The 27679-nt window shown below is 36.4% G+C and overlaps 1 protein-coding gene across 1 annotated transcript; it reads right to left on the reverse strand.

The window, feature by feature from the left end:
* Positions 1–14374: 14374 nt before the first annotated feature.
* st8sia3 (ST8 alpha-N-acetyl-neuraminide alpha-2,8-sialyltransferase 3) lies at positions 14375–27668 on the reverse strand. The gene is made up of 4 exons (XM_006626590.3): positions 26907–27668; positions 25010–25132; positions 22940–23497; positions 14375–19099 (listed from the first exon to the last, which is right to left on the reverse strand). Exons 1-4 carry the CDS (start codon positions 27068–27070, stop codon positions 18817–18819), a joined length of 1128 nt encoding a protein of 375 aa, XP_006626653.1. The 5' UTR covers positions 27071–27668; the 3' UTR covers positions 14375–18816.
* Between the last annotated feature and the right edge of the window lie 11 nt (positions 27669–27679).

Below are 27679 nucleotides of genomic sequence, written 5' to 3' on the forward strand. Positions count from 1 at the left end.
ATTATGTATCGTATGTGTACGAAGAGGTAATTCTGGGGTATCAAGAATGTTTCAGAGAGAACTTTATCCGCGTTGTTTTTCTGCTGTTGTTCTATTCGTAACCTTATGTTTGGGGAAGAATATCCAAACCTGGAATATTTATACGAAAACAATGAAAGACCGCAGTTTACCACAGGAAAAAAATAAATAACACCGTGACATAATTGTGCGTGGCTAGAAATTAAAATTATTTCATGAAATAAAACGGGTTACACGAGGAAAGCAATAACTTGACTCTGCTTTCTTTAGTTTTACTCTTTCAATTTCTTCGGTTTTCCTCCTGAGGTAGTTCGGTGATTTCATGTATGAGTTGGTTTATTTTTTTCTAGCAACATAGTCTCAGGCCTTCTACAAAAAGTTTCAAATTAGCATTTTATCAATGGAGTTCGATTTGTTTTTCTTATCAATGAACAGTATTAAGCAGTCTCTTATATGTTGTGTGTAGCTTCGCTGATAAAAGAATCTGTAATCCGCTTAATTATTGACAAAAGCCTGAACTGGAAGATTGACTAATAAATGATTAAGTTCTGTTTTGAAAGTTTTGAAATGTGACTGCATTCAAGAACCCACATTTCAAATTATTGATGTACTTATTTTTAAAGTAAAACGTGTTGCAATAAAAGTAGGAAAATGTGTGGTTGCTTCCTGTTATTCTTTTAGACCGCATAGACCGATGACTTATTTAAACCTTAACTATGCACGATAGTTTAGTTTTGATATTTCGCATGAATTGCGATACAATCGAACAATATAGTTAATTGTTACACGCAAATCAGCCCTTAAACCTTTTTGACTATGCAGGGAAATTAAGGAAATAAAAACCAATGCAATGAAATGCTTAAAACATATTTAGATAAAGGCCTCACAAAATTGCAACAGCTATCATTGATGCATATTCCTATAACTTCTTTCGCACACATTAAGGTTTAAAAGGTAGACTTTAGGAATCTATGAGAAGTTGGTGATTTTATTAATTTGGTGTTCAGCAGCAACAACAAAAATAATACATTTAAGCGTGAATGCTATATAAGTAAAGACAAATCATACGATTATATTGTAATCGTCTCTGAATTCATCTAACGCGGTTCTGTTCATTTTAAAGGAAAGAGAACGGAGGCCTGGATGACTATGGGTCGATTTGAACTGTTCTTTTTTTTCATTTTTTGTCTTTTTCCAAGCCATCTGGTATGTAAGTGCAGGGGTATTGATCAGAATCATTGTGCTGCAGACCCCATGCTAATCTATACCGTTACTGGCAATCAGTTTTGAGCTTTGCCTTGCATCTGTGCTTACCACGATCCACGATCTTCATAACGTGGCCCTTGTCATACACAATATTCCGCTACTTTGTGGTAAGTGTGCGACATTCCTTTGTAATTCTACCTCATAATCGCTGCTTCTGAACAGAAAAGGGACAATAAAGCACTCTGTGAAGGAAACAAACAATAGCGGGTTGCTCTTTAGGACGGGCCTATCTTGTCACTGGCGCAGTGATAGGGCAGCCTATTGCTTGCAGTTAAATATCTGCATATGCACAAACACACAAACACACGTAGGCACAGGCAAAAAAAAAAAGGACCGAGCAAGCAAAACGTAATAGACACCTTTAAGGCTAAAAAACAATAAAAACTTAAACAAAATGTTCATTTCGAGCAACTTGAGGAAAGCAGACGTATATCCAGGACACGCGATTGCTTGTACTGTATCTCTACACACACGCACTGTAATAAGTGGGTAAAATGGGCTCTGGGAAGGATTTTGCGTTTTATGTCCAAAGGCGAAATAAGCTGTAATCATAATGACCTTTGAAATGAGGAAAAGTATCACATTGAAATTATTCAGATAATGTCCGTAACAACAGTATGCCACTGTCAGTGAAATATTCATGTTAACGAGTGATGCCTCTTTAGATGTCATATGTTAATAGCATGTTTTCAGTCTGCGTCGGGATACACATGAGAGCGTGACAGAGGGGCACAAGTTAAGTATCTACGCCCACCAAAAAGTATTGGACTGGGCTTTAAACATGACTTCGGAAACAGGTGAGCAAATTACTGACCTATTGAGTGGGAAAGCAGTTTTCAAAGTACCACAGGCTCCTCAAGAACACTTATCTCGCTACTTAAACTCCTTCAGTCTAATCCTTCGAAAATCACGTTTGTGAGGTACAAACACTGGATTTAGATGGACAACAGAACACGTTTCTTTCAAATGGTCTCCTTACCTCTAACGAATCTGAATCAGAGCTCTTTTTCCTCTGGCCCAGTTCACTCCCAACCAAAACAGGCGAAACAATTGTATAATTCTTAGATGATTAGATAATTCTTTTATGTTTGAAGACCTAAAATTCAATATAAATGATTTTACATGAGATCATGAAGATACATATGATTGAAACTGCAAAATATCGCATGAACAAATCAAACTTGAAGAGATCGATGTTCACACACATTTTAGACCAAGAAACCCAGGACACCTTCTTCTTAATGTTGTCGTCATTATCTATACCATTGTCCAAACCTTTCTTTATACTGTCTTACTAAAATGATAGCAATTTGATAATTTCCCCAACTGAAAAAACAAATGTTTTGAACTGTGAGGTAAACAAGCAGCCAGAAGATCTGCTGAGGATAACACTTCAATATTTTTTCAAAGTGTGATAGAACAGTTACCAGAAAAAAAAGTAATTTAGAACACACATCATTGCAGTAGTACAAAAAACATTTAGAAAACTATGCTATAAAAAAGAAAAGAAAAAACACCTACAAATGACGACATGTCTTTTCGTTGTATTTTTCTAATATTTTATTTGAGACTTGACAGGATTAGGATATTTTCTTTTCTTTTTCACTCCTTTCAAACTTCGGCGTGAGGCCCCATTGTTGAGGGCGACTTATGCGTGAAATCCTTTTTAGTAACCACACAAAGGAAGGCAGAAGTTTTAGTTGATAATACAAAAAGCAGAAGTGAACAGAATAATACATCGCTCTTCTAATTTTGGGTGGTGATATATAACCTCTGCTTGCTTTCAATTACTCTTTGCAAAAATGTGACATAGAATTATGTTTAGTTTTATTTGAAATTCAGATATTAAGTAAGCATGATGTATATGAGCGAAATAAGGTAATATAATTTTACCACTGTCTCATATTTTAAGAAAATGCGATTTTCAAATCTTTATTGAAGAAAAAAAGAAAAACAGGTAAGATCATGCGCAGACTAGATTTCATTTTTTTTAATCTATACGAATTGATTATAAATAGAGTCTCGTGGATAATAATTCTCAATTTTTTAATATCAATTGTTAATGATCATAAACGGTATTTATATGAGATTTCAATATGAAGATATAGTTAATCTTGATCGCTTTTTACAGGAAATTTGAATGTCTTATAAACACCAAATGCAAATCTATCAATGTCTTTCTGGCGTACTGTATATATTTTGCTCCATTAATATTAAAACTTCTAAATACAAATACGAAATGTACAGGAATGTTTTTGTGATTATTATCAATACTGTACATATTCGATATGTTTAAAATATTACACCTTTACACATTATAGGCAACTACGACTTGTATTTTACATTATTTTGATTTTGTAGTTTTTTGTGTACTTTCATATTTTAACTAAATGACATTTTTTAAAATTTTATCTGTAGGTATTCCGAGAGGGAGGTAAATAAGTAATTACACGAATTCGAAAGTTATCGTGGGACCAGTGGAGTGCCTTCCTGAAAATATTTGAATAGCAACTGGTGTTTCTTTAAAATTGGAATCACATTTGTTAGATTTGAAATGTAACTTAATTGCTTAAAAATACATTTTTATACACCATATTAATATATTCTATAAAAACGTTTAACAACGTTAGCTAAGTAATTATTGAAATTTGTCTAAGAAAGAGGAAAATACGACAATGAAAATACTTAAATGTAAAATATAATCATTATCAAAAGTAAATGACATCTATGTACTTAAAATTACTGTCTGCGACGATCAGCATAAAAAAACTGAATATTAAAAAGTTAACCTTATAATTATTTAATACCCCCAGACATTTTTTTTCGCTTTTGCTCTTTAATCATAACTTTTGATTCAATCATTGATTGATGTGTAAGATAAAAGCAATTAAAAAAATCAGCAATGACCGCAAATCCTTTTCTGATTTTAGACCTTGCTCTGATACGACCTCATTTCCAAATCAACTGCAGAAAACACGCAGCTTTTTAAAGTGCGTCGACGTAAAATATGAACTTTGAGCGTTGTTCTGTAAACACATTGTCAGTCTTGTCACTTGACTTGTCAGTGAGATCACTGCAACCATTAACTTTTCTTAGGTTGGCTTGTTAAATTGCACTGATTCGACCACAAACCAACGATCTGTAACCGCTGGAGTAAAATATGCTATTCAACCTGTTTTAAGGTATAATTAGGCAGTGCAGAGAACACACTCTAATGTGGGAACAGGACTTGTTAATGAAAGATGAGAGAATAGAGACGGTGTTTAAACTCAAAATTGTTAGACTATAAAAATCCCCTTTGGCTTATTCGTGGTTTGGGATAAACTTTAAAATAAAAAATAAAAATGTTTTCATTTAAAAACCGACACAACAGAAGCTGTGATTGAGATTTATGTTACGGAATTAAATATTGATGCAGTCAATTTTTGTTATATACTGTAGAAGCGCTTGGCTTGTCTTTTGCTATGGTAAAACTGTCTCCTTAAATTACATATTACAAATGTCCATAAAAATTCATCTAAATATTTGTCCATTTATAACTAACAGCAATATAACTAAAATTATTATTTTTTAAAAGTTACCTAGCTTTCAACAAGTACGCTGTATGTTTTGAAGTCAAAATCAGCCCGTGCCTAATAAGTATTACGAATTCCACGTCCTGGAATTACACGTTTTGCGTTTAAAGTACATTCAAAATCTTTAGGTTTCAAGTGTTTTAAAATGACCTCGCAAAACGCTATCATTTTTAGTTACCACAGCAGTTTACTTTACCAGTACTTAACAGATCCTTAGATAAACCTAAACTTTAAAAAAAATAGGAAAATCCTAATGTGAAATACTTAATGCTACTGTATGTACACCGTCATGATGACGATGATGATTGTTCTTCTTCTTGTTCATTTTTGTTAAGAATTAATGTAATTCGGGCAAACGCCTTTTCTGTTTGAGTTGTGCTTACGAAAAAAAAATATTAAAAAATTGAAGCCACTTTGACGATGCTTCCAAGTGAGGTCTATTGTGATACCAGAGCGATACATTAACATTAGAAGCTGAGAACCACGGGTCAGTTAAGGTCGAAGGTCATCACCGTCAGGCTTACGCCATCTGACCTCTTATATTAGCATTTGAGTTTATTGGGATGAGCTGTGCTGTTTTTTTGTCAGTTGCTCGGCACTGAAGATCTTTACAGTAATCAAGGTGATACTACCAGAATGAGCTATTTTGTGTTCGAAAACGCAAATTCGACAATATGTATTCAAAGATCACCGAGGACCACGCATTTAGTTGTACTCGTTTATGAATGCGTTAATCCTTTCATCACATCCAGACCCGCACAATACTGATATTATAGGAAATTACAGGAAACACAGTTAATGTTTATATAATTGTATACGTGTACAATTTTACAATTTTTACAATTTCTCTCAATGGGGTTACTGAGAAATTATTTTATACAAGAAAAATACAGTCTGTTCTCCACTGCGTACAGTACATACAGTACTTGCCGTCAATACAACTGGAAGATTAACAGGCCTAAGTATACTGAATTATTCATTTCACTGTAACATATACGCTTCAATAATAACTATTTTGTTTGAAATATACTGCATATGTCAAGTATATTTTTGGATAGAGAAATATCTTGTATGATTTTTTGTGGATATCAGCAGCACTGAATTTATAGACATAATGAGTGAAACTGACATTTTCGAAACAAGTCAATATGGGATTTAAATACGATAACGTTTAAATATGATATAGTCTTGTGACAGTTTCTGCTCGCGTATTTAATGTACAGGATATATGAGTGCTCTGTTACAACTTAAACTGAGATAATACAATAGACTTAGACTTTCGTATTTATCATGTAACCGATATGCTACTGCAGAAAACGTTAATTTGTAACTACAGATAGATAGCACTCAATTATTTGTGCTGAGTTTTCAATCTTCATTTACATTTGTTTTATCTATACTTTAGGATTTGGATTTTAAGCTAAAAAAGAACTTTGTCCGCTGTGACGTGTAAGTTATTTTATGTTACAAAAGACAGAATTATCTTCCGGTAGTTTAGACTGAGCTTGTAAGAAACCTACTTGTAAAATAATATGCTTTGAGAAATTCGATCATACAAATATACATTTCTAACCATAAGTAACACCTGTATCGTATTTACCGCTGGTCTGTATAGAGTAAGCTTTTTCCCCCCTGACTCCTGACCTTTGACGTAGCCTGTTCCGCCTCCTATACATCTCTGAATGACCACCAGGCTAGATCGTAAAGAGATAACTGGACTATGTTCTTATTTTTAAAAAACCTTAGGTTTGAAATAGAGATCCTGCATAATCACTAAATAGCAAGTACAGATTGACACATCTGAATATTTTAAAAATACGTATACCCATATTACATGTAAAATACTGACAAATGTGTATTTGTGCGTAAAACGTGGTCACGCATGTTACAAATAATAAAAACATTTAAAATACATTATTACTATTAAATATAACAATCTTGTTATGTATGCTACACTGCCTAATCACGAAATGTTTTTCAAATTTTTTCCAACACAAAGACAAATATTTTTATTTTTATGCCTAATATTTGGTTCGTTCAAATGTGTTTTCCTCTATTGTAAAGAATTAATCTCCAGCATTATTGTCTACACATAATTAAATTGCAGGGACAATACTATATTATTAGTTTTAGTGATCAACAAGTTAATAACAATGGAATTAATGTGTTCAGTTCTTGGTCACATTGTGCTTAATTTTAAATATATGCAATTTACAATTACTCAATGTCCCACGCAATAATAATCTGTAAGACTAAACCCAAAAAGCCAAAACAATAATGCATAAATGCTTTGTGGTTCTTTTTTTCCCCATATGTTATACTTTTTGCTCTATGGTCCAGCAATTGATTTATTTTTAAAAAAATCTTAATTTGCTTTTCTTTTTCTAAATGAAATATTTTCTATTTGACCAGCATTATCATTAAAGAACAATTATTAACTAAATTTCAAGTAGTATATCAAAGGCTAAATTTTTGTTATTATATTTGTTAAGTTAACTTTCTCCAGCTTTCATTTATATAAAACTGTTTCACTTACTAAAAGCTATGCATTTAAAACTGAAACCCTTACAAGTCGCTTTTGCTTACAACAAAAATATATAAATAAAAATAACAGGTAAATATATAAAAAATGAATGTTACAATTCAGACCAAAATGCTTATATCACACATTTTTTAAATATCCATTTAATGTTGGGTGATGAATCTTTTTACTGTTCAAGGGACAACTGATTGCTTGAATCAACAGTATTCCTATGCAATCAATACAAAACAATACATTTTTAATGTTCTGTTTATCAGTTCTTTTTCAGATCTCATTTAAAAAAAGTTTTGATTTTAAAGTTGCTACGTCATACACAAATCATTGCACAGAGGAAATGTCATGCTTATCCTTTAAACATTCACCTGTTGCTGTTAGAATTAAAAATGTCTTCCTTTGTTGTTTTTTTCGTAGGGTCTGCAAAAAATCAAATATTGCAGGCATTCGGGTATTGATTGTTTGAGACGGTTCATACACAGAGTTGGCAATGTGGATATAACTATTAATCATTTATTCTTGCAGAGATCCATAATTGTATTGTTATTATATCAGTGGCCTTTAGTATGAGAACATTTAAAATATATCATAAAATATGTCGAAATGTGCTTAGATTTCCCCTCCATATGTCCTTGTTCAATGCTGCTCAAATTTCAAAAACAGGACATCCAAGTGAGAAAGGTAGACGACAAGCTTTTTTTCTCCTGATCTCTGCCTTCTGATTAGCAGAAACACGTGCCAGTATCAACAGGCAGCTCTGGCATTGCTCAGCTCCATGAGGGTACAGTGTCCCTGGGACCTACTCAGGAGAGAGTGCTGCCTTGTGGGAGGCTAACAGCACACAAAACAAGGTGAACGTGTACAAATACCGTACTTGGTGTGATCCAAACAGCGTACATATTTATTATTGCAGTGTATTATTTTTTTTATCATTACCGTCATTAGGACAGCTATCACACATGACAAGATTTCTCTTGTTTTCAGCCACTTTCCGGATGCGGTCATCTTTTGACTCAGGCCTTTCATGCTAAATGGGAGGTATTGTGTAGTGAGTAAGGCTCTGAACCCATGGCTGTCGAGTGAGGGGCTGATACTGCCGGTGTACTCTTGAGCAAGGTACTTTATTCCCAGTGGCTCCACTCCACCCAGTCTGTGTTAGTGATGACAAGTCCAGTGATGGACAGGAGTCGCATCCAGGCAGGAGTCACATGCTCTCAGTCCATTTAATGCTACAATAGCCAGGATGAGCTTTGGCCCTAGGACACTGTGCTCTGTTCTACCTATGCTTATAATGATGGGATGCGGTATAAGAGCTGAATTGTTATCGATGAGCAAAATAATCAATGCTAAAACAGTTCAGTCTGAAACCAAATCAACTCCCTTTAAGTATCGAGGAAGGAGCTGAATTGTAACTATTGGCAATGCCGAAGGTAAAAAAAAAAACTGTTAACATACAATACTGAGAAGAATGTTTTTACCTACTGCTTATTTTAAAATAAGCTAAAATGTGTTTTTATGAATTCGTTTGCCTATTTTTCTTTTCCGTGATTAGTAACTTTAATTAGGGTATAAAAACCAGTACACTATTGTAAGGAGCCTTGAAACCCTTATGACAAATGTTGTGGGGTTTTAGTAATTTAACTTGAATTGCATCAATGAACTGCGATAGATTCCATTCTACTCAAGTACAGCTTTAATATTAACAGTTCAATTATAATGAGAAGTGACCGGCCTTAAAATGTTTAGGACCTGCTTTATGCAAAATTCAGAACTGCATTATATAAGGTAGATGTACATGTAGCTCCCCATTAAAACAGAATCCTTCTTTTTTACAAAAATATACAGTTCGTACACGGTTATTTTTCTATGCTTAGAATAATTGTCAAGAGTGCACTGGCACGGGAATTCAGTCTTATCTAATAATAAATAATTAGACCGTGACACATTTTTTCCCACTTGTTTGCTTAAGAAATCGGAGCCTAAAGTTGGTGAAGTTTTTGGCAAGACAGTTGGCTGAGGTGATGCTTACAGACTGCAGTAGTAACCATTTAATATGTGTTATGTTATCAAAGAACGATGTTGTGGCTATTTAGCATCTGTTTTAAAGATCTGTTTACAGAAAATGGTAGTCAGTAGGGCGTTATCTGCAGTGCCATGCACAAAATGGATGCTGTAGTTTGTTCGCTCCCAGCTGTTTTACCTTGTTTTATCCTGTGTTCTGCGTTTGTTTTACCCTGTGCCTCAAACACTGTTGGTGTTACATGGGCACTGAAATATATCCTTGTGATCCTTGTATTCTTTGTGGAAAGCCTTCAATCAATCCCTTGATCAATAACCAAACATACGGCAGCTATCCAAAATATGTATCTTATATTTATCCTGGCTCTTTATATAAACTTGCAATAAAATGAACCATACTGTAGCTCTGCTATGGTGCTGTATTTTTTCACACTTTTAAAAGGGTCAGTGACATTTTTTTCTATTTTGTTGTAAAAACAGTTCCCCAGGTCATCATTGCACATGAGAATTACTGTTGCTCTTAATTGGCTAAGAAGAAAACATCTTTCACATCTTGTGAAAAGGATGAAGTTCACAGATGTGCATTACATATCCATAAAAAATACGCTTTGTGGTGTTATAATCAGTAGCCTTTTCTTAAATGACACAAACTCCAAAGGGACAACATTACTGTAAACGATTTTCATTTTTCCAAAACGAATAAAAAGAAACTAAATATGCAGTCCTAATTTTTTATTTCCTTCACTTGTTCAAATATTTGATGTGGTGAGTAATGTTATCACTTTTAATTTATCGTGTTGGGCAGGTGATTTTTTGCAGGCTTCTAAAATAATAACATCTTGTCTGTCTTTTGAAAACTCTACGTTGTTGCTACAGTAGCTGTGTAAGTCTGTTTAAGTACCATGGTAACATCTGAGATCAACACAGAAGAAGGTCTGTTTAAATCACGACCTCCAGTAAGGCACATAAAAATAATGTGAACAAAGAATTATGAGGCCCAGTGAGTTGTGAAATGTGTTGCTTTTAGGCGCGTGCTTCCTTTTAATCTTTCAAAAGGCACCCATGTTTGTGTCACTCATTCTGTCATCTCCCTGTGGCCAGAGCTCCTCCCCCATTTATGTGAGAATGATTCAGTAGTCATAACATTACAATGGTCCAATGTTCTGCTGCAGCCTGCTGCATAATGCGACTCCTTGGAATGACCTTTGATCCATGAAAACTCGCAAAAACTTCTGAAAAGCATTTAAATAGCGATCCATTCAGAGGCTCGCTGTGGACTTAGTCACTGTCCTGTTGAGGGGAGACTTTGATAGTAGGAGATCATGACCCAAGGCACATAAAATGTATTTGTATCGGTGACTGACCACTGTCCGATGGCACATGCATTTTTTGTTTAATACAAAAATTAAAATTAATGAAGCACAACAAACTGCTAGCAGAATTACCTCCAGGATCTGTTTTAACCTCCTGAAGATTATTATTATTATTATTCTATACTGATATTAAAGAATGCAAACTGAAAATCCAAACCTAAATTTAATTTATATATAGAACACTGTTATACCAAATGTTTCATTTCAACAGAAGTCTTAGTTTTTGCATAAGGGCTGTTTTTGGTTGTGGTTGAATGATAGCAGACTTTTTTTTTTTTGCTTTTAATCACATAATACAAAAATAATATTCAAATGAATCCGGAAGAAGATAAAAATAATTAAAACATAATCATAATTGTTAAACAATTTAAACCTCACAATGTAACAGTGAATTCCTAATCTAATTTTCTTTTGCATTATTTATCTACTTTCTGTGTGTATGACGAAGCTTCTTTGCGGTACAATCAGATAGCAATTAAGTAATAAAGCAATTTACTTACAAAAGCAAAAAATGAGATAATTATTTTTTATTTTTCAGTTCTGGAGCATTTAATCCCGATGGAGAAATTAAAGATAAATTATCATTATTATTGTTGTTGTTTTAGATATTGCTAGAAGACCATTTCGCTTTTAAATACAGTTGCAAATCCCCTTGAAAGAAATTCTGAAAGTCTTCGGTACTTACAGTTACCATTGTAGCTGGTTAATGGCAGTGTATTGACTTGCCTTAAGTACCTCTTAGAGAATTTTACATATAGTTTCAGTTTAGTGCTGTCTGAATCCCGTAATTCATAGAGACTAAAACAGCAAACGTTGTCAAAATATGTCCCAAACAAACTACATAATTTGAAGGTCATTTTCATTAATCATGCTGTAATGTCCAGTGGAATGGCCAAAGGAAGAAATTAATAATGCATTGACATAAGAGAGTAATCCAAGGAAATTTTTAAGAAGTGAAAAGCAGCATTTATTTTCTTCTTATATTACTGTATGCCTTTTTACCTATGCATTCATTAATTTAATTTAGCCAAACAATTATTATTCAGCTATACATCAATCTTTTCATAACTTACTGAACACCGATTCATCTAAGCAGGTATCGACATTAAATATATATATATACACATTTAAAACAAGAGCCTTCTGTAGAGTTGCAGGCATTAATACTAAGAACTCCATCTTAATTCATATGAAATCTTTGCAGCTGTCTCCTGGATTGAATCAGTGTTCAGTGATATATCATTGCTAAGTATAGCACAATTTCTACTAGCCTATATCTTGATGATATTTATTAAATAAAAAGAATGGACCAATGAACATTATGTTAAATTAAGGTTAGAAATAGAACACTGTTAATGTGCAAGGATGTTGAAAAAAGTAAGATATCAAGTGCTCCTGTGGTAAGGCATTTATTCATACATGTCAACAGGTGTAGAAAATCATAAGGGCAGGGTAGCTGTTTCCAAAGCTGTTAAGGCAAGTGTCCTACCAGGACACCGCCACACTGAACATACCGAATCTGTCTGTGCAGAGAGCTGTGTCAAACGTCTGGAACGAAGACGGCGCCACTTGCAGTTTGTTTCGCTTGGCAGGTGTTTCTTAGAGCAGCCAGAGGGGTGGTACTCACCGAGTGGGGGGGGGCAGCTCCCGCCTGCAGTTCCACACGCGTTCGTGGGTGCTGTCAGCGGGGCACTGAAGGAACGGCTCGCTTTCTGCTTGGCAATCATTCATCTGCGGCAGAGGCTTCCCCATTTGAGCGGCCTCGACTTACTGCAGTAGCCAGTGCTCACTCCACAGCTTCCCATGGATGAGGTTGTTCACAGTACGTGCCAGTGCACCGCAAGTGCAGAGTTATTTGGCAATGGCAGCTTCATTAATCATACCTTTCATGCAACTAAACACTGTCTTTAACAGAGAATGAGTGCTTACGCTGCACTCCGGAATATTCAACATGTAGCTACACCCACTTCTATGACTTGACATGGGGTTTATATTCCTCCATGATGTTTTTTTGGTGGTTCTATGCATTTTGGATGCAGAAACTGAGACACTTCAGTGTCTGGCCATGGTTGCACAAAGCCAACCACCGTTAAAGTGATGCTTGGAATTACCAGAAACAGATGGGACAATTATGTGGGTTCATGATTAAGCATGATGTTACAAGATTCTACCAACCCTATTTGCAAATTGTGGTTAATGAGAATTTCTAACAAGAAATTGCATGCAGTTATGACTATGGTGCATTTAGCAGACCATACATGTTACTTTGGCAACAATTCTGTATTTTTCTAAATTAATGTTTAACAAAAATTAATATAATAATTACATTCAAGTGATTTTAATATTAAAGTCATTTGAACTGATACATTTTTACATGTATCTCAGTTCCACTCAGTCCTCCCTGATTTTTAAAATGTTGACAAGCATTTTGTATGTGAAATAATAAATTGCTCATCTTGGGAAAGCATTTCACAGCAAGTGGTTGCATAAAAACAAGATTTCACCTGATACATGATATCATCATATTGTACTTTTCTTCTCCTGAAGCCTTTGGAATATACAGCGCTCATACTCCTGTGTAGTGTCTAAACGGCAACATACAGTAGATTACATCAAGGGTCATCAAGGGTTTCCAGATGACACAGACAGAAGTTACATCGTCCTCTTCTTCAGCATCTAAGGAGGGCAACATGAAGGTGAAGAATTTTTAGAATTTATGCTAATAATAATTATAGGAATCTTTAATAGCTGTACTCGCAAGAGGGGTCCAACTTCTTTCACCATTCATGTGCAGGTGACGCACAGAAGTCATCATGTGTCAGCAACTTACAACACCGAGGATCGGGTGGAGGAAGGACAAATTGCTTCACCGATTGAATTAAGTGAGAGGTTTAGGTAAGCCGGATTCTTCAAACCAAGAGTTAGATTTAGCCAGGACACCAGGGTTAACAATACCTACCCACTCTTTTAAACAGTGCAGTGGGATCTTTAGCGTCTAAGGCATCAGAGCCTTGGTGAAAAGTCTTGTGTGAAGGACATTGTCTCTTCTCACTACAGTGGGACACTGGTTTTGAAATTACAGTTTCAGATCAGGGAAGAAGACTGCATCCTTGGGCCATAATCCTCACATCTTCAGGTGTCGCTGTCCTCTGTGTTGCCAGCGTGCTTGACCATTGGGAAGGGAGATGGCAGCTGCCATTAATCAGAGACCTTTGCCATGTGTGGGCTGGGCAACAGGAGGGGGGAAAATCAAGTACAAGACCTTGTTAATGTGAGGGTCTTGTACTTGAATTTCCCTTCTTCATCCACTGGGTTTGGTTACTTGCACCTTAAGCAAAACCTATATTGCATGCAACGGACTGAGCTGAAATTAATCATTTAGTGATGCATTGAAGTGTGTCCTGAATTATATTGAAGAGGCTAAAAAAAGAGTTCTGTCACTGGACCATCGCTTTTCTTAGTAAGCACAGATAATTTTTCTTCAGGCACGAAAAACGACATTTTTGTATTCTGTGCTTATACATCCAAACTGGAATTCTTCAGCTGTACACTGAATCTGTAAAGAAGACACAAAGGAGCCTGAGAAATATGGCAGAATATGATTTTATTTGGAACAACGTCCTACACAGGAGCATTGTTGGCACATATAGCAGAAATGCAGGCACAGTACATTCAAATGTGTTTTATAATTTCAGAAACCCATTCACATTCATTACAGAAACATTAAAATTTTACAAATGGCAAATCTGCAAGTGTTCGTAAACAGCAAGTTTAAAATATTTTTCTATCCAACATATGGTGAACAGTTAATGCAGTACTTGAAAATGACCAAAAAAAAAACCCAAAACTGTACAGTTAATTTGGATTTTAACCCTGCTAAGACATTCAAGTGAATGTAGTTCCTTGGAGTCTGATAACATGTAAAATAAAAACTAGACATTATTCATCAACAGGCAAATAATTCCTTTGCCAAAATGATATCTGTAGAGCTCTAGAGTTAAACACAGAAAAGACCACAAATAAATTACTAAAGGAAAAATGGCTTTTCAACGGTGCAGAAACACAGTGAAAATGTTATGGGTGAGTTATAAAAATGTGTTTTCAACAAACTGAAGAGAAAAGGAAAATGAACAGGTGGGTGTTGAAAGTGTACAGTGACTATTACACGATTGATAGCTCTTTATGAAATTATCAGTGGAGTAGCTTTTTTCTTCAAGATGATTCTGAACTGTGTTTTCAATAACATCATTGAGATGAACATTACTTTTGTCTCACTTTGTGTCATTATGCAGAGGTCCACTATGCTCATAAGAAAAAAAAAACAACAAATCAAGACAAACATCCACACTTAAAAATCAACTGTCAGTCTCAGAAATTCAGTAACCTACCAGCGGAACGAAACAGAGCTAAGAAAAGAAGCACTGGTATAGTTCCTTTCTCCAGACAATGTGTTTAAAATGAAAATGTCTCATGCACTTGGATCCATGGATCAAAACTTTGGATCATACTGTAAATGGAACTCTTATTCTGAACCCTTTTCCTTGCCTGATTCTATCTTAACATATCATTTGATTTTATGTAGGTTACATATTACAGAACTCTTTTCGGAGCACTGAAGGTGAGAACAAATTCTACATACAGCTTTTTAAAAAATGATCCAGAGTTGACCCACACCACTCCTCAGAAATAAACATGGCCAGAAAGCGATGGTCTTGGAAAACTGCTCTTATTCCCCTAATGGCAAGGGCTGTAGCTGTTTTTAATGGTCACATGAACATTGAGGTAACTCTGTGCATAATGACACATGACCTGATTTGATTAGGCAAATCTCATTAGTCAGAATACGGGTCGCATTTTATAAACTTCATCTGGTCTGACATTGCCGATTCATATCCGGTTTTGACCCCCCACAGACCCCAGCCTCTTTCTGCCCCTTATCCTATCCCTATCCTTCCTCCTGGCTTGTTCCACATCTCTTTTGAAATGATGTTTGACCTAAAGGAAATACTGTATGCCACTTTCCCCTTACCTTGTTCTTTTATACGGAGGTTATTAACTGCAGTCTGGGAGGGATAACAATGACAGGTCAGTCTCACACAGCTGGACCTAATCGCCATCATCACGGAAATGAGCTCTATACTGTATATCCAACACAAACAGCTCTTGGGCTTGAGGATTCACCTCAAGCATCCCTTCTCCATCCTATCTCCACCTTGCAGTTATCCTTTGGCTGAGTCCTTCTGAATGGGATTCAAGCCTCCTGGTCCTCTGGCTAGGAGATTGCTCATGAACCAAGGAGGTTAAGCCAAAGCTCTCTCTCCAAGCAGTCCAGACCATCACAGAGCACTCAATTCTCGGAAGTTGCAGTCCCCAGTTAAACAATTTCTGGCTTCATAATAGAGTTAATACCCCCTCCAGAAACAACAAGGGTTGATGTATATTCTTAAATGTGTCATGCATTCATTGTGATAACTGTGGAAATGCAAAATGATGCACTAATTCAGACTAAAGCTTATATTACTTTAAGTCTCTGTTTATGCAGGAATTCATTGCTCACCTTTGAGTTCTGCTTTTTGTTATGTGACATGGAGAGTTTTCCTGGTTCAATGCATTGTAATTAAATTGTATTTAAATAATTTATAATATATATTTTAATACGTATTACATGATCTGTATTATTTTTCATTTTAATATACTTTCCGAAAACATGCAATTGAAAATTGGTGTTTGCTCATTTTCAAAATTCAGCGTCAGCTCTCCAAGTGGGCAGAATTCTGAGGGAAAATAATAGCAATTATATTATTTTAACTTACTGTGAAGGAAATCCAACTTTCTGACACAAAGTATGGCCATGCATTTTCACTGTTAAAAATGAATACAAAATGTTTTCATACTAAGAATGAAATTAAATGAATGCTGTTTTGAAAATGTGACTAATTTCACTTCCATGTTTTAAGCCAGACACTTCCACACTTCTATGCTGAAATGATTCTATTCCTGGTAGAGCAATGGATATTGTTAACAATTAAATATCAGGGTGTCTGTTTTGTAAGAAATAAAATATGTATTGGACTATATTTTACTATAAAATAAATGTAAATGTCGTTTCTTTAGCTTTCAGAAGGGCTCAATCACATTTTTACTATTCCCTTAATAAGAATTATTATTTAGGATGTTTTCCTCAGCCAGATAAGTTAACACAATAAAACTCTCTATTTAAATCACACCCCTTCTCTGCCTTATTCTGCTTTGAACAGAACAACTGAAACATAGAAAACAAAATGTACTGAGGAAAAACACAGACAGAGAAGGATAAAAGGGGTCATTTAAATCTCCGAAAAACAAAACGTTCTGATTTTCAGTCAGGAAATGTTGACCGTCGTGGCAAACCTGTGACATGTGGTCAAGTAGACTGACCAGGAAGGGACAGGGGTACGTACAGGGTGAGAGGTTCTTCTGCACTCTGGTATGACAGTTACCTCTGTGCATGCTGCAACAGGGAACGGACACAATTCACAGGAAGGACGGTACAGAAACAACATCATGAAACTGATGAAGTGGGGAACCGAGTAACTGAGTATTCTTATAGTAAATATTGTCTAAATCCTTTAAATCACATTTACACAACAGCTAGACAGACTAGAAGAAGGTGCTACATACCATTTGCCAAAGCAAGATATGACCACTGACCAAGAAATGTCATAAACGTCCAGTTCTTGACAGAGAACGTATACAATGTTTTCAGGATGGTGGTTTCCAACAGGCCTAAAGAAGACTGCAATAGTATCTCAGCTTACAAGAAGAATGTGTGGGAAGAACACTGAGGCCAGGTTTACAATCTTTTGCTTGAAGTGTACGCAGTAAAACAACTGATGACTTTTACAAGTCATTGTTGCTACACAGAGGTGGTTTCTTACATTCCTTACATTGAAGTCTAAACTATGTACTGAAATAAAAGGCTATGAGGTCTGGCACAAGAGCAGATAGTGACATACAGTAGTACCTGGCATACCTGTGACTTAATTAGAAGCTTATTCTACTGTATATGCAATGCACAGAGCAGAAGACTCCTCCACTCATCTTTGACACCTTTCTCCATGTGGATTCATCACACCTAGTAATCTGCATTTGCATAGCTAATGCAGCAGAATTCCTGGGGAATTCTCCAAATTCTATACCCTAGTATGATAAAGAGCTTCTGCTGTACAACATAAAAATAGCAATATGGCTGTTCCATATACAGCTGCAACTTCTTAATGGGAGTTACCCTTGAAAATAAATTACCCATAGGGTACAAACACACAGTGCAATACAGAATAAATGAGACTGAGATACAATGGCATGGTGCTCTACCCAGGCCACACAAAGACAGTCGGGCAGTTTTGATTTGGTGTTTGTCAGGGCATTTCAAAGGGCATCAATACAATTGTTTACCGTTAGATATAAGTATAAAATAAGGACAAAAAAATACTAATTTGACGTTAATGCTTACTCAATGCAACTCTAGCAGAATGAATTGGTCCTGATGGTGCAGTCGAAATCTTTCCCCTCCAGCCGCCTAACTGTTACAAATGTGAATCAATATTAAAAGTCCCTAGTGCCAATTTCACCATTCTAAAGGAATGGAAAGGGAAGCACTAAATATCAGAGGAAACTGCCCCAACACCTCCACACAACCCCCAGCCATCCAAGATAATGATATAAAGCCAGCTGAAAGTGTACTGAAACCACTTACACGACCCCTTCATGTACTTAAGTTATATCGCACTTCATTTATACAACAAATAGTATGCTAACATTCAAATAAATTAACCGATTTGTGCCTCAACTGTAAATTGGAACATTCTGCCCCTTTTTACGATGAGCAAATAAAATCCCAGGCCTTCAAGCCCAGACATTCAACACGGCACATGGCTGTGCTGATGCCCTTTTGTACATGACGGGGTCTCAGGGTGGTTGTGTATCCTCAGTCAGCCCAAGTAGAGCATCACTGTATGGTCATTTGGCACTTTTGTTTAACCTGGGGTTTCTAGGCACAGTGTGAAAGACTTAGTTTGGTCAAACCTTCCGTGTGCATTTTGTACAACAGTTTGAACTCAGTGGGAAGCTGGTGGGACTCCTGCCATTTGGTGGTAAACTTGGTCCCCTTTTTGTCGTAGTAGTGATAGGGGAGCTCCTTCCCGGTGTTTGGGTCCCATCCGAAGGGCCAGAATCCGTACAGGTGGATCTCTTCGCACATTGCAGATGCCAGGGTGTACATGAGAATGCCAGTGCTGAGGCGTTTCGGAGCCAGGTGTTTGGTCTTCCAGTATCTATTGGAATAAACATACAAGCAGACTGGACTGTAAGAGTAATAGGCATTTTGCTTGCGTGACGCAAGACGTGGTAGATGGACTCTTATTACGTAACGACACTCAGCAAAGAGACAACCAAGGCTGGTCTCGGACTACGTGCGCTCCAATCACAGTGGTACTGACTGGTTGCAGTACTAGCAGATGGATACAGTTCTACTGCATCTTCAGAATATGAAGGGTGACAAGTAAGTGGAGTGCAAAACAAGGGTATGAAGATATCCAAAAAGCCTCATGAGAGGGAAGGTTCGACTCCAGGGCAAAGAGGTATTGAATGTCTGAAAAGGTGATTGTGTTAACCAAATGTGATGAGTGTGGCACTATTTCAATGGAGGCTTGTTATTGTCTATTTGTAGTTTTAGCGTAGCCGTGCTGTTTCATAGTGCTGAATGTGCGTCCATTAAGAATCCCGTGATGCTGGAAATGTCTTAATTTTGAATAGTTCTGTGCCTTATTCCTATAGGTAAACAATAATCAATATTAATCTGTCCACATTTTGAAAAAATGCAGCTCAATTCAGTACTGTGAAAAGAGATGAAGATGAGAAAAAGCCTTTGGACTTTTGAAATACCACTATACATTGTATGGTTACACCAAGACAGTAAACTGTTTTATGTGGTGAAAAAGAAAAGAGTGGGTCAGTAAAGTACTCATGTTTTAGCCAATCAATCAATTAATCAATCAATCAATTAAAGCAAGCAAGCAGTTTGTTCTTGTGTTGAACACAGACACTGCTGAGCACATGTTTTAATGTTAAATTGGCCAGCAAAATGATCAAAATGCAACCACAAGGTATCAGGTATAAAGACATCCAACAGCTTCCTCCATATTTTCATTAGCGATATGCAAATAAGTCAACTCTCCTGTGTATCTGAAGTTTTATAGGGTAATGCCTCTGACCCACGGGTAGCTACGTCTAACATGTCACACTTAAAGGGCGAGAATTCCTAAAACTGGTAGAACTTGATTGTTTTTTGAAAGGCCATAACCAAACTGAGCTTCAAGACCGTTTCTACGTAGATGAAAGAAACAGATCTAATAAAGAATGCTTAGGGTGGCTTAAGGCTGCTTTGGCTTGTGAAACGAGTAAATCTTTCCAAGCAGTCTTACTTTAAGGGGATTGAATGAGATTACTGCACAGTCTGTCATGCTTGGGAATGGTACCATGCCATCCACTAAAAGTGTCTCAACACTTTCTCGGAATTTGCTTTTGCCAAAACATTTGTTCATACTTTAGGAATACAATATACTTTAAGCTATTATATTCTTAAATGTAATTCATTAAATGAATTATGAATGCTAAGACATGGTGTATTGATATTAGCCGGATATGATGAAAGAGGATCTTAGGAATGGCATTAAATGAAAAAAAAAACAGAACTGAACAAATACAGTTACTAGACAACTTGTCAGGAAGATGCAGGCTGTACAGAAACAAACTGTTTTCTTTTCTTCGCCAATAAAATTAAATTCACGACCGGATCAAAGCAGACACATTATGAGAACTAAAATGTGTGCGGTCATCACAGTTAATTTGTTTCAGATTTTCTTTGATGAAATGCTGAGAAAAGGATCAGAGAGGAGGGGGCAAATCAAGATTCTTAACGCTAGCTTCAGAAGTTACAGGAAAGGAAGGATGTCACATCACTTGGGATGAACACCCATTTTACTGCAGGGTACTCCACCATTTCCTGGTCAGTACACTGCATCCTAATGGTGAGGATTTCATTTATTAACCAAACATCTGTCAAGTAAATCATTTTAAAGAGGAAAATGTGTTTTAATCTTGGCAGCAAATATCTGTGTAAACAGATCAAAAGCATGCATAACCACAGACAGGGCAATAAATTAAGCCATTACGTTGATTAAAATAAGGTAGGGGGTAACATTTTCTCTTCTTTCCCATGTGTATTGCAGATCTGCACTCACTGCTTATTGCACCACATACATAGCTAAGCTTCATAGTTGTTCTAGAGTGTGGGGAAAAGGAAATTCCAATAAACAGAAAAATGAACAACACCAACAAAGGTGTTGTATCTTGATCCTATATACTGTTCAAGTATTCCGACCCATTTTTGTTTCTTCCTGCATCAAGGGCAAAAAAATACAATGCCCACAAAATAATTTTAAAACTAAAATGTTGAATTTTGAGAAGGCAAAAGTTACCCTTGTCTGGGGGGAGTTTACTGTTGTGCCCTTCTCTGTCTATTCCCAAAGGCTGCATATTGACATAGAAGACCAAGGTCTTGTATAGGTGTATCATACTGTGGTATAATAGAGGAGCACCTGCTTACCATAACATAAGAAAAAGTAGGTCACTGTCTCTCTTTAATCAGTGCATTGTACAGGTGTTAGACTGACTTCCTTAGGAACTACCATAGATCTTTAAAATTATTTTAGTTTAAGTTCATGTTTTTGTCATTATACTCATACACAAGTATATGGTATAACGAAATGCTATTTAGCTAGCTCTTTTACATTAACATAGTATATTAATATAGCAATAGTGCTTTTTGTGCATTAGCAGAAGAGACAGAAAAAACACTTGTCTTAGGTTGCCTTAAGAAACTCTTGCTTTGCTCTTTAAATATTCATTAGTAATAAGACATGACTCATACATGTATATCCAGCAGAGTGATGTTAATTATTTTAGTTGGCTATTACAGAATGAAGACCATTTAAATTCACTTACATCAGTAATTAAACCGATCTTTAGAAAATTAAATAAATGCTGAGCAGCGAAGTAACAAATGTGAAAATTTCTTACTTCTCCAGCTAGTGTTCTGTTTTCCAACATTGTGATTTTTTTTCACTTAATTGTGGGCTCTGTATAGAGGTGTCACCAACCATCAACCAATGTCACTACCTACACAGCAAGGGTGCTGCAGAGCAACCTGTATAACTAATTGCGAAATTAATTTGAAGTGGATTACGTTTCAAAGTAAGCCTAATGACATTTTTGCAACCATTGCAAACCATTGCACATTTTTGCAACCAGGTTTGAATAGTGTATACTTAGAAGTGGTTTTGCTTAAATTAGAGCATAAATCCTTCTTAAAGGGGAGCTCTGGTAGATATAGAGAAGACATTGTTAAATGGCAGAAGAATTGAGAAAATTAATGGTATAAAGTTGAGTAAAAAATAGCATTAACTTGAAGGTTCTTTCTTGAATACATTGGGATAACTCATTTGCTCTGTTAAAAACGAATGCTATTATCAAACAACCTGAGTGGAACCCTTAAGAGAACAATTGGAGTAAGACACTTCAATCTTGTAATTTAATTATAAAGGACAAAATCTGGGGGGAGAAAAACATGTTTAAAAATGGAGCACTAAATGGATTCATGAAAAAATGTAACATTGAACATCTATTTCAGAAGACATTGGTATAAATGAATAAGTATGCCGGGTGAGTCCCCTGGTATTATTTGGACATAATTTGGAGACACTCTCAAGGCACAATCCAGTCCTGGCAAGCAATGGGCACAAGGCATGATACCCCCTGCCAGCCCACTGCAGGGCACTCACAGACACAGACATGCACTCACTCACATCAGGGCCAATTTTTCCAGAAGCCACTGACATTACTAGTATGTCTTTGGAATGTGGAAGGACTCCAGAGCACCCAGTGGACACAATGAACACAGGAGGAACTTACAAACGTAGCACTCCAGGAACTGGACCCAGAGCCCCAGCGCTTTGAGGCAACAATACTCACCACTGTGCCACCATGCCACCCTGTGTAGTACAGTATGTGTTTGTGCCGTAACTTTGACTAGTGAGACATAGGTCCTGCCTTACCTGTTGACATACTGCATGATATTTCCTGGCCAGGCCAACTGCACTTTTAATTGTCCCTTGTGTTCCACAAAAAAGTCTACCAGGGTTCTGGTAACGGTTGCTGATGTATGGAAGAAAAAGGCTGGGATCCAAAGTATGGCACCATCCAGCTTTTTCAGGCTGAGAAAAAAGTTATTGCGGTCCTGGATAGTCAGGAGGTTGTTGTAGTACTTTTCAAGGATGCTGGGGTTGAAGGTGGTGAGGTTGGTTTTCTTTCCCACATCTTTGTGGAATATCTCAGTAGGTGCAAAATTGCATCGGAAGATAAAGTCGGACTTGTCAATCTCTGGGCCACACTGGCTTCCTGTTAGGATTCCACTGTTGCCCACCACTGCGCACACGTTGTACTGCTTGTTCAGGATTGGAGACGTGTCCGGAAGAAGAGATCTGAAATTATTGCTAATGGAAAACACATATTTATGGCTGGAGTAGTCATAGTGCATTAGCTGACCAACTCGGACACTGTTCTTTGTTAGGGAGAAGTTGTTTGCCACATCAATGTAACGGAGGATTTCTTTTCTGGAAGAAAATAAAAGAAAAAAAAGAGTAAGATGAACGATTGCCGGGCTATTCAGGTTGCTCCTAATTTGGAGTAGTCGTGAAGAAGACCAAGAATGACCAAGTTCTGTTTTTTTTAGACGTGTTTATAAGGATGCCGACAGTTTTGCATTTTTGGCAATACAGTAGTTCTGATGAGATAGAGTTAAAATACTTTAAAGAATATTTTTATTTTCTCAATTCCAACGGCCAGCTAGTTTCTATACCTCGTAGGATAACAGGATTTCAAGAGTGCTCAAGATCAAATGGCTTTCTCTCTCTTTGCCTGGAACATACACAAGTGCATGCATCTCTATGACCAGGAATCGATTCTATATAACTGTTTCAGAATACTAATACACTTCTGTAACAGTAGAGTTGTCTCCTGCCCTCATCTTTCATTAAATACATTTCAAAAGAGAGATCTATCGAACTACTACCAAAATCCAAACATTTTCGGTAGAAATATGTTTTATCTCCTATACCACAATAAGCAAATATGCAAATATTCTGAATGTTAATTAATGTTAGTTTTTTCCAATGAGTGGAAGACTTTCACTCTCTCTCTTTGTCCTAATGTATAGTGATCCCACACATCTGAACGTTTGTACCAATAAATTAGATAGTTCCTATCCTCATACCGCTCAAAGGGACTGAGTAAACAAAGAGAAACATGGAAGAACTTTCCTTGAACCTTCACCCATTTATTGTTTCAATCGTCAGTCAAGTTGATTATGAATGTCTTGTTCAGGCTTTTATTAAACCTGAAAAGAAAATTAGCATGCTTATTTCCTAATTGGACATTCTAATTGTTTTACCTTCTATTTCTATTCCTGTTGATTTCATCATAAAATCTGATTTCAAGGACAAAGCCCAGGAGATTTGTAATGAAGGTAAGTGTCCTGTATATCTATAGCATATATGAAGACTTCAGGTGGATGGCTTTGTTCACACACAAGCTGTCCATTGTTCTGTGAGATCAACTCTAATTTCCTGATACAGTATGAAATTTTCTAAAGGGAGATGAATAGACATCATTTGAAATTAAGTCCTTTATCTCTCAATGAGATATGTACAGCAAAACCCCACCCAGTAGAAAAGTTTAGATAAGCATTAATACTACTTACCCCCTCATCTCTGATGATCTATACGAATTTTTACAAGGCATATAATCTCTGTGGTGACTGAAGACTGGATGGTAATGGGCTTTAGACTCCAGGTTTAAACCACTGGGGTCATACAGTATTTGTTGTGATCTTGGCAATGATTGGCACAGTTATGGTAAAACAGATGCATTCCTCCACTAATATTTGCCTGCAAACGTAATGATTATGGGGATTATGTGCAAATGCAAACTATATTTCCATTCTCAGTATTTTTGGCAAAATGCATTAAGTGACGCCTTTGATGATCTATATCTTACCATGTCAAATAATGAATACTGAACAATGTTTTCACTATTCTTTCACTGGTTGTCATATGAGATTGCCTCACCTTTGCTGTATGAAGGCAGTCTTATTCAGCTTCCATTTTGATGTTTTTTCTTGGAGTTCTTCATTCAGGGCATTTGTAAGGGGAATGAAAGATGGATCCAGGAACTTCATTGCAAACTGTGACCTGTAAAACAGTGCATTTCTTTTCAATTAGAGCTAAGGCCTGCCACTGGTATCACTGAGAGACAGCTGTTAAGTGCAGCACTAATCAATGTCCCCCAGCTTACTGCCATCACTTTAAAAGCTAATTAATTAGCTGTTTTAAAACACAGGCCTAGTTAATTTGCCATTTGTTATTTTCCACTTTTATTCCTTACAACAGTTTCAAGTTCCTGATAACGCAACAAAACTGACAAGTACATTTCACAGGAAATGGTACTTCATTAGAACAATTAACTTAAAATGTCAACAACAGAGACAGTTGCATATACAGCATTGTAACTCCAACTGTATGTACAAAATAACTGAGAGTGTGTTTATACAGTATATTGCCTATTCATCAGTATTAAAATACCTGTTCCAACACAAACTATAAACATAAAAGTCTACTGCTCTTTACAGATAAAAAAGACACAAATTGTCGTCCTTTTCAGGCATCAATGTATTACATACCAGCAAGATCAACAGTAGATGAGGATATGGATTTCATGCTCAAACAAAACACAAATTAATTATAAATAATTTCAGTAGCATTAATGAATCAGTATAATAGTATAAGCAGTGGTCTTCCGTATATTTATCTTTTTTTAATGTGCTTCTTCTGCAACTTTCTTCTGTAACATGACCTCAGTCTTGAAAAATGAGTGCATGTTGTAGATTCTGCATCACTAGCATAATTGTTTGAAAAGGACTTTCCTAAAGCAGAGATGCTAGTTGCTTTTTGTTGCACGTTAAGGACATGCATATGTTTTCCAGGCACACCTCGAAAATGTTCTACTTAGGTTTTACTAGTATTTTACTTACTGTTTTAAGTAATTTTTAAGTAATCTAGTCAATAGTGTGTGAAATGTCGCTTATTAATTGAAAACCGTGGTGCTGCGAATACAGTACAGTGAATCAGCACCATGGAAAGCTCACTGAACAACAATGGCGTCAATGCAGAGCAATGCTGAGCTGCGGGCCCCCGAGAAACTGCGCCAACAATTCTGTTTGAATTACCCAAGCTCTCTCTCTAAAAAAACCAAAAAAAAAAAACCAAATGAAATAAAGAGCGCTGAGTGGATCTCAAGACAGTTTTCTCTTTCTAACAACATGAATTAAACATAAAGGCTTAGCGTGTATCATGTGAGTACACGTCTTTTTTAGTTTTTAATAATGACAAGTACATCCCATTTTTCAAGGAAAAATAGATTTTAAACCTGGGGCACCAAACCGTCAAATTCGAATTACACGCATGGCATCAAAAATCCCTTCTGCGGTCATAAGATATGCATCCTAAACACAGCATAATAACTCACTCATTGTGTCATTATATATTTCTTTGATTCTGTGACGAAAGAAGAATGCAGTATTCATTTTGCAGGATTCCCCGTGACAAGGCTTTTTTTTTCTTTTACAAGGCGCCTGCGCCACCATATCACGTATATTTTGTATATCGAAGGCCTTTTGGATCCTATGATGTACAGTATGAGTTGCGTATTTCGAACAATAGCATCGCTGTCTTATGGAAAATGATCTCATTTTTTTTTTGCCATTTTCTCAAGGCTTTCGAATAAGAGATACCCTAAAGACTTTGACACCTGTGGGACTGGTAGATGTCACAGCAAAGCCAGCTAAATACTGCATAACAAATAAGCATGCTTAGCACATATATGCATACAGTATAATACGTATACATCAAACATTTTAGCCTATACATTATGTACTTCTGCATGTTTTAGCTATATATGGACACTCACCGAAATCCAGCATGGAACATATACATCCTCGGACCTCCGGAGCTGGCATATTTTGGGGTGGTGAAGATGTTATCTTTTTTTATCGACACGTAGCTGATCAAGGATAAAATGAGCAAAGCGACACTTAGCATCACCAAACCCAGAGCGCTAGCGATGCGGACCATCTTGTATTTTCATTCCCGATGCAAAAGAGATTAGAAATACAGAAATGGTGCATTCACTTAAAATAAACACGCTTAAGAATTCATGAAGGCTGATTTAAGAAAAAAAAACAACAACAACAGTGGAGCTGGATTTTTGTGGAATTAAAAAAATGGAGAGCTAGTATGAGCAGCAGTGGTTGAGATGGCAGCTGGTTGCGTTGGTGATACGTCTTTGCTCAGAAGCCCCCTCATTCTCCTGTTCGGCTACAGACACGACAGCCATGCCTGTTCCCAGCCCGCCAGATAAATGTGATTGGAATAATGTTTGTGTTCAATACAAGCTACTGAATTTAATTAATTAACTAACTCCGCTGGATATTTAAAGGGGACCGAGCCTTCGGTAAAATAAAAGAAACAAACATTGAAAACAAACGTAATACCTACAGTATGTCTGCTAATGGGTTACACGCTCCGCAAGCATGTCTGTATGTTTTCGTGTTTAGCATGCGGAATCAATCACCAGTCTTTTTTTTTTGTATGCAAAACGTTATATCCTAGATATTTCACAGACACCTTTCATTACACTTTCGTTTTTACGAAAGTGGATAAAAAGTTAACGTAGTTTGTCGC

The sequence above is a fragment of the Lepisosteus oculatus genome, chromosome 3 (assembly GCF_040954835.1).
Source record: "Lepisosteus oculatus isolate fLepOcu1 chromosome 3, fLepOcu1.hap2, whole genome shotgun sequence".
Lineage (NCBI taxonomy): Eukaryota > Metazoa > Chordata > Actinopteri > Semionotiformes > Lepisosteidae > Lepisosteus > Lepisosteus oculatus.

Excerpts from the sequence above, each read along its gene's own strand:
- st8sia3 (XM_006626590.3), bottom strand. The coding sequence starts at position 27,070 with ATGGTCCGCATCGCTAGCGCTCTGGGTTTGGTGATGCTAAGTGTCGCT. Across the intron at positions 25,133-26,906 it reads ATGTTCCATGCTGGATTTCG|GTCACAGTTTGCAATGAAGT; the intron begins GTGAGTGTCCAT and ends ACTGTTTTACAG. Across the intron at positions 23,498-25,009 it reads ACTGCCTTCATACAGCAAAG|AAAAGAAATCCTCCGTTACA; the intron begins GTGAGGCAATCT and ends ATTTTCTTCCAG.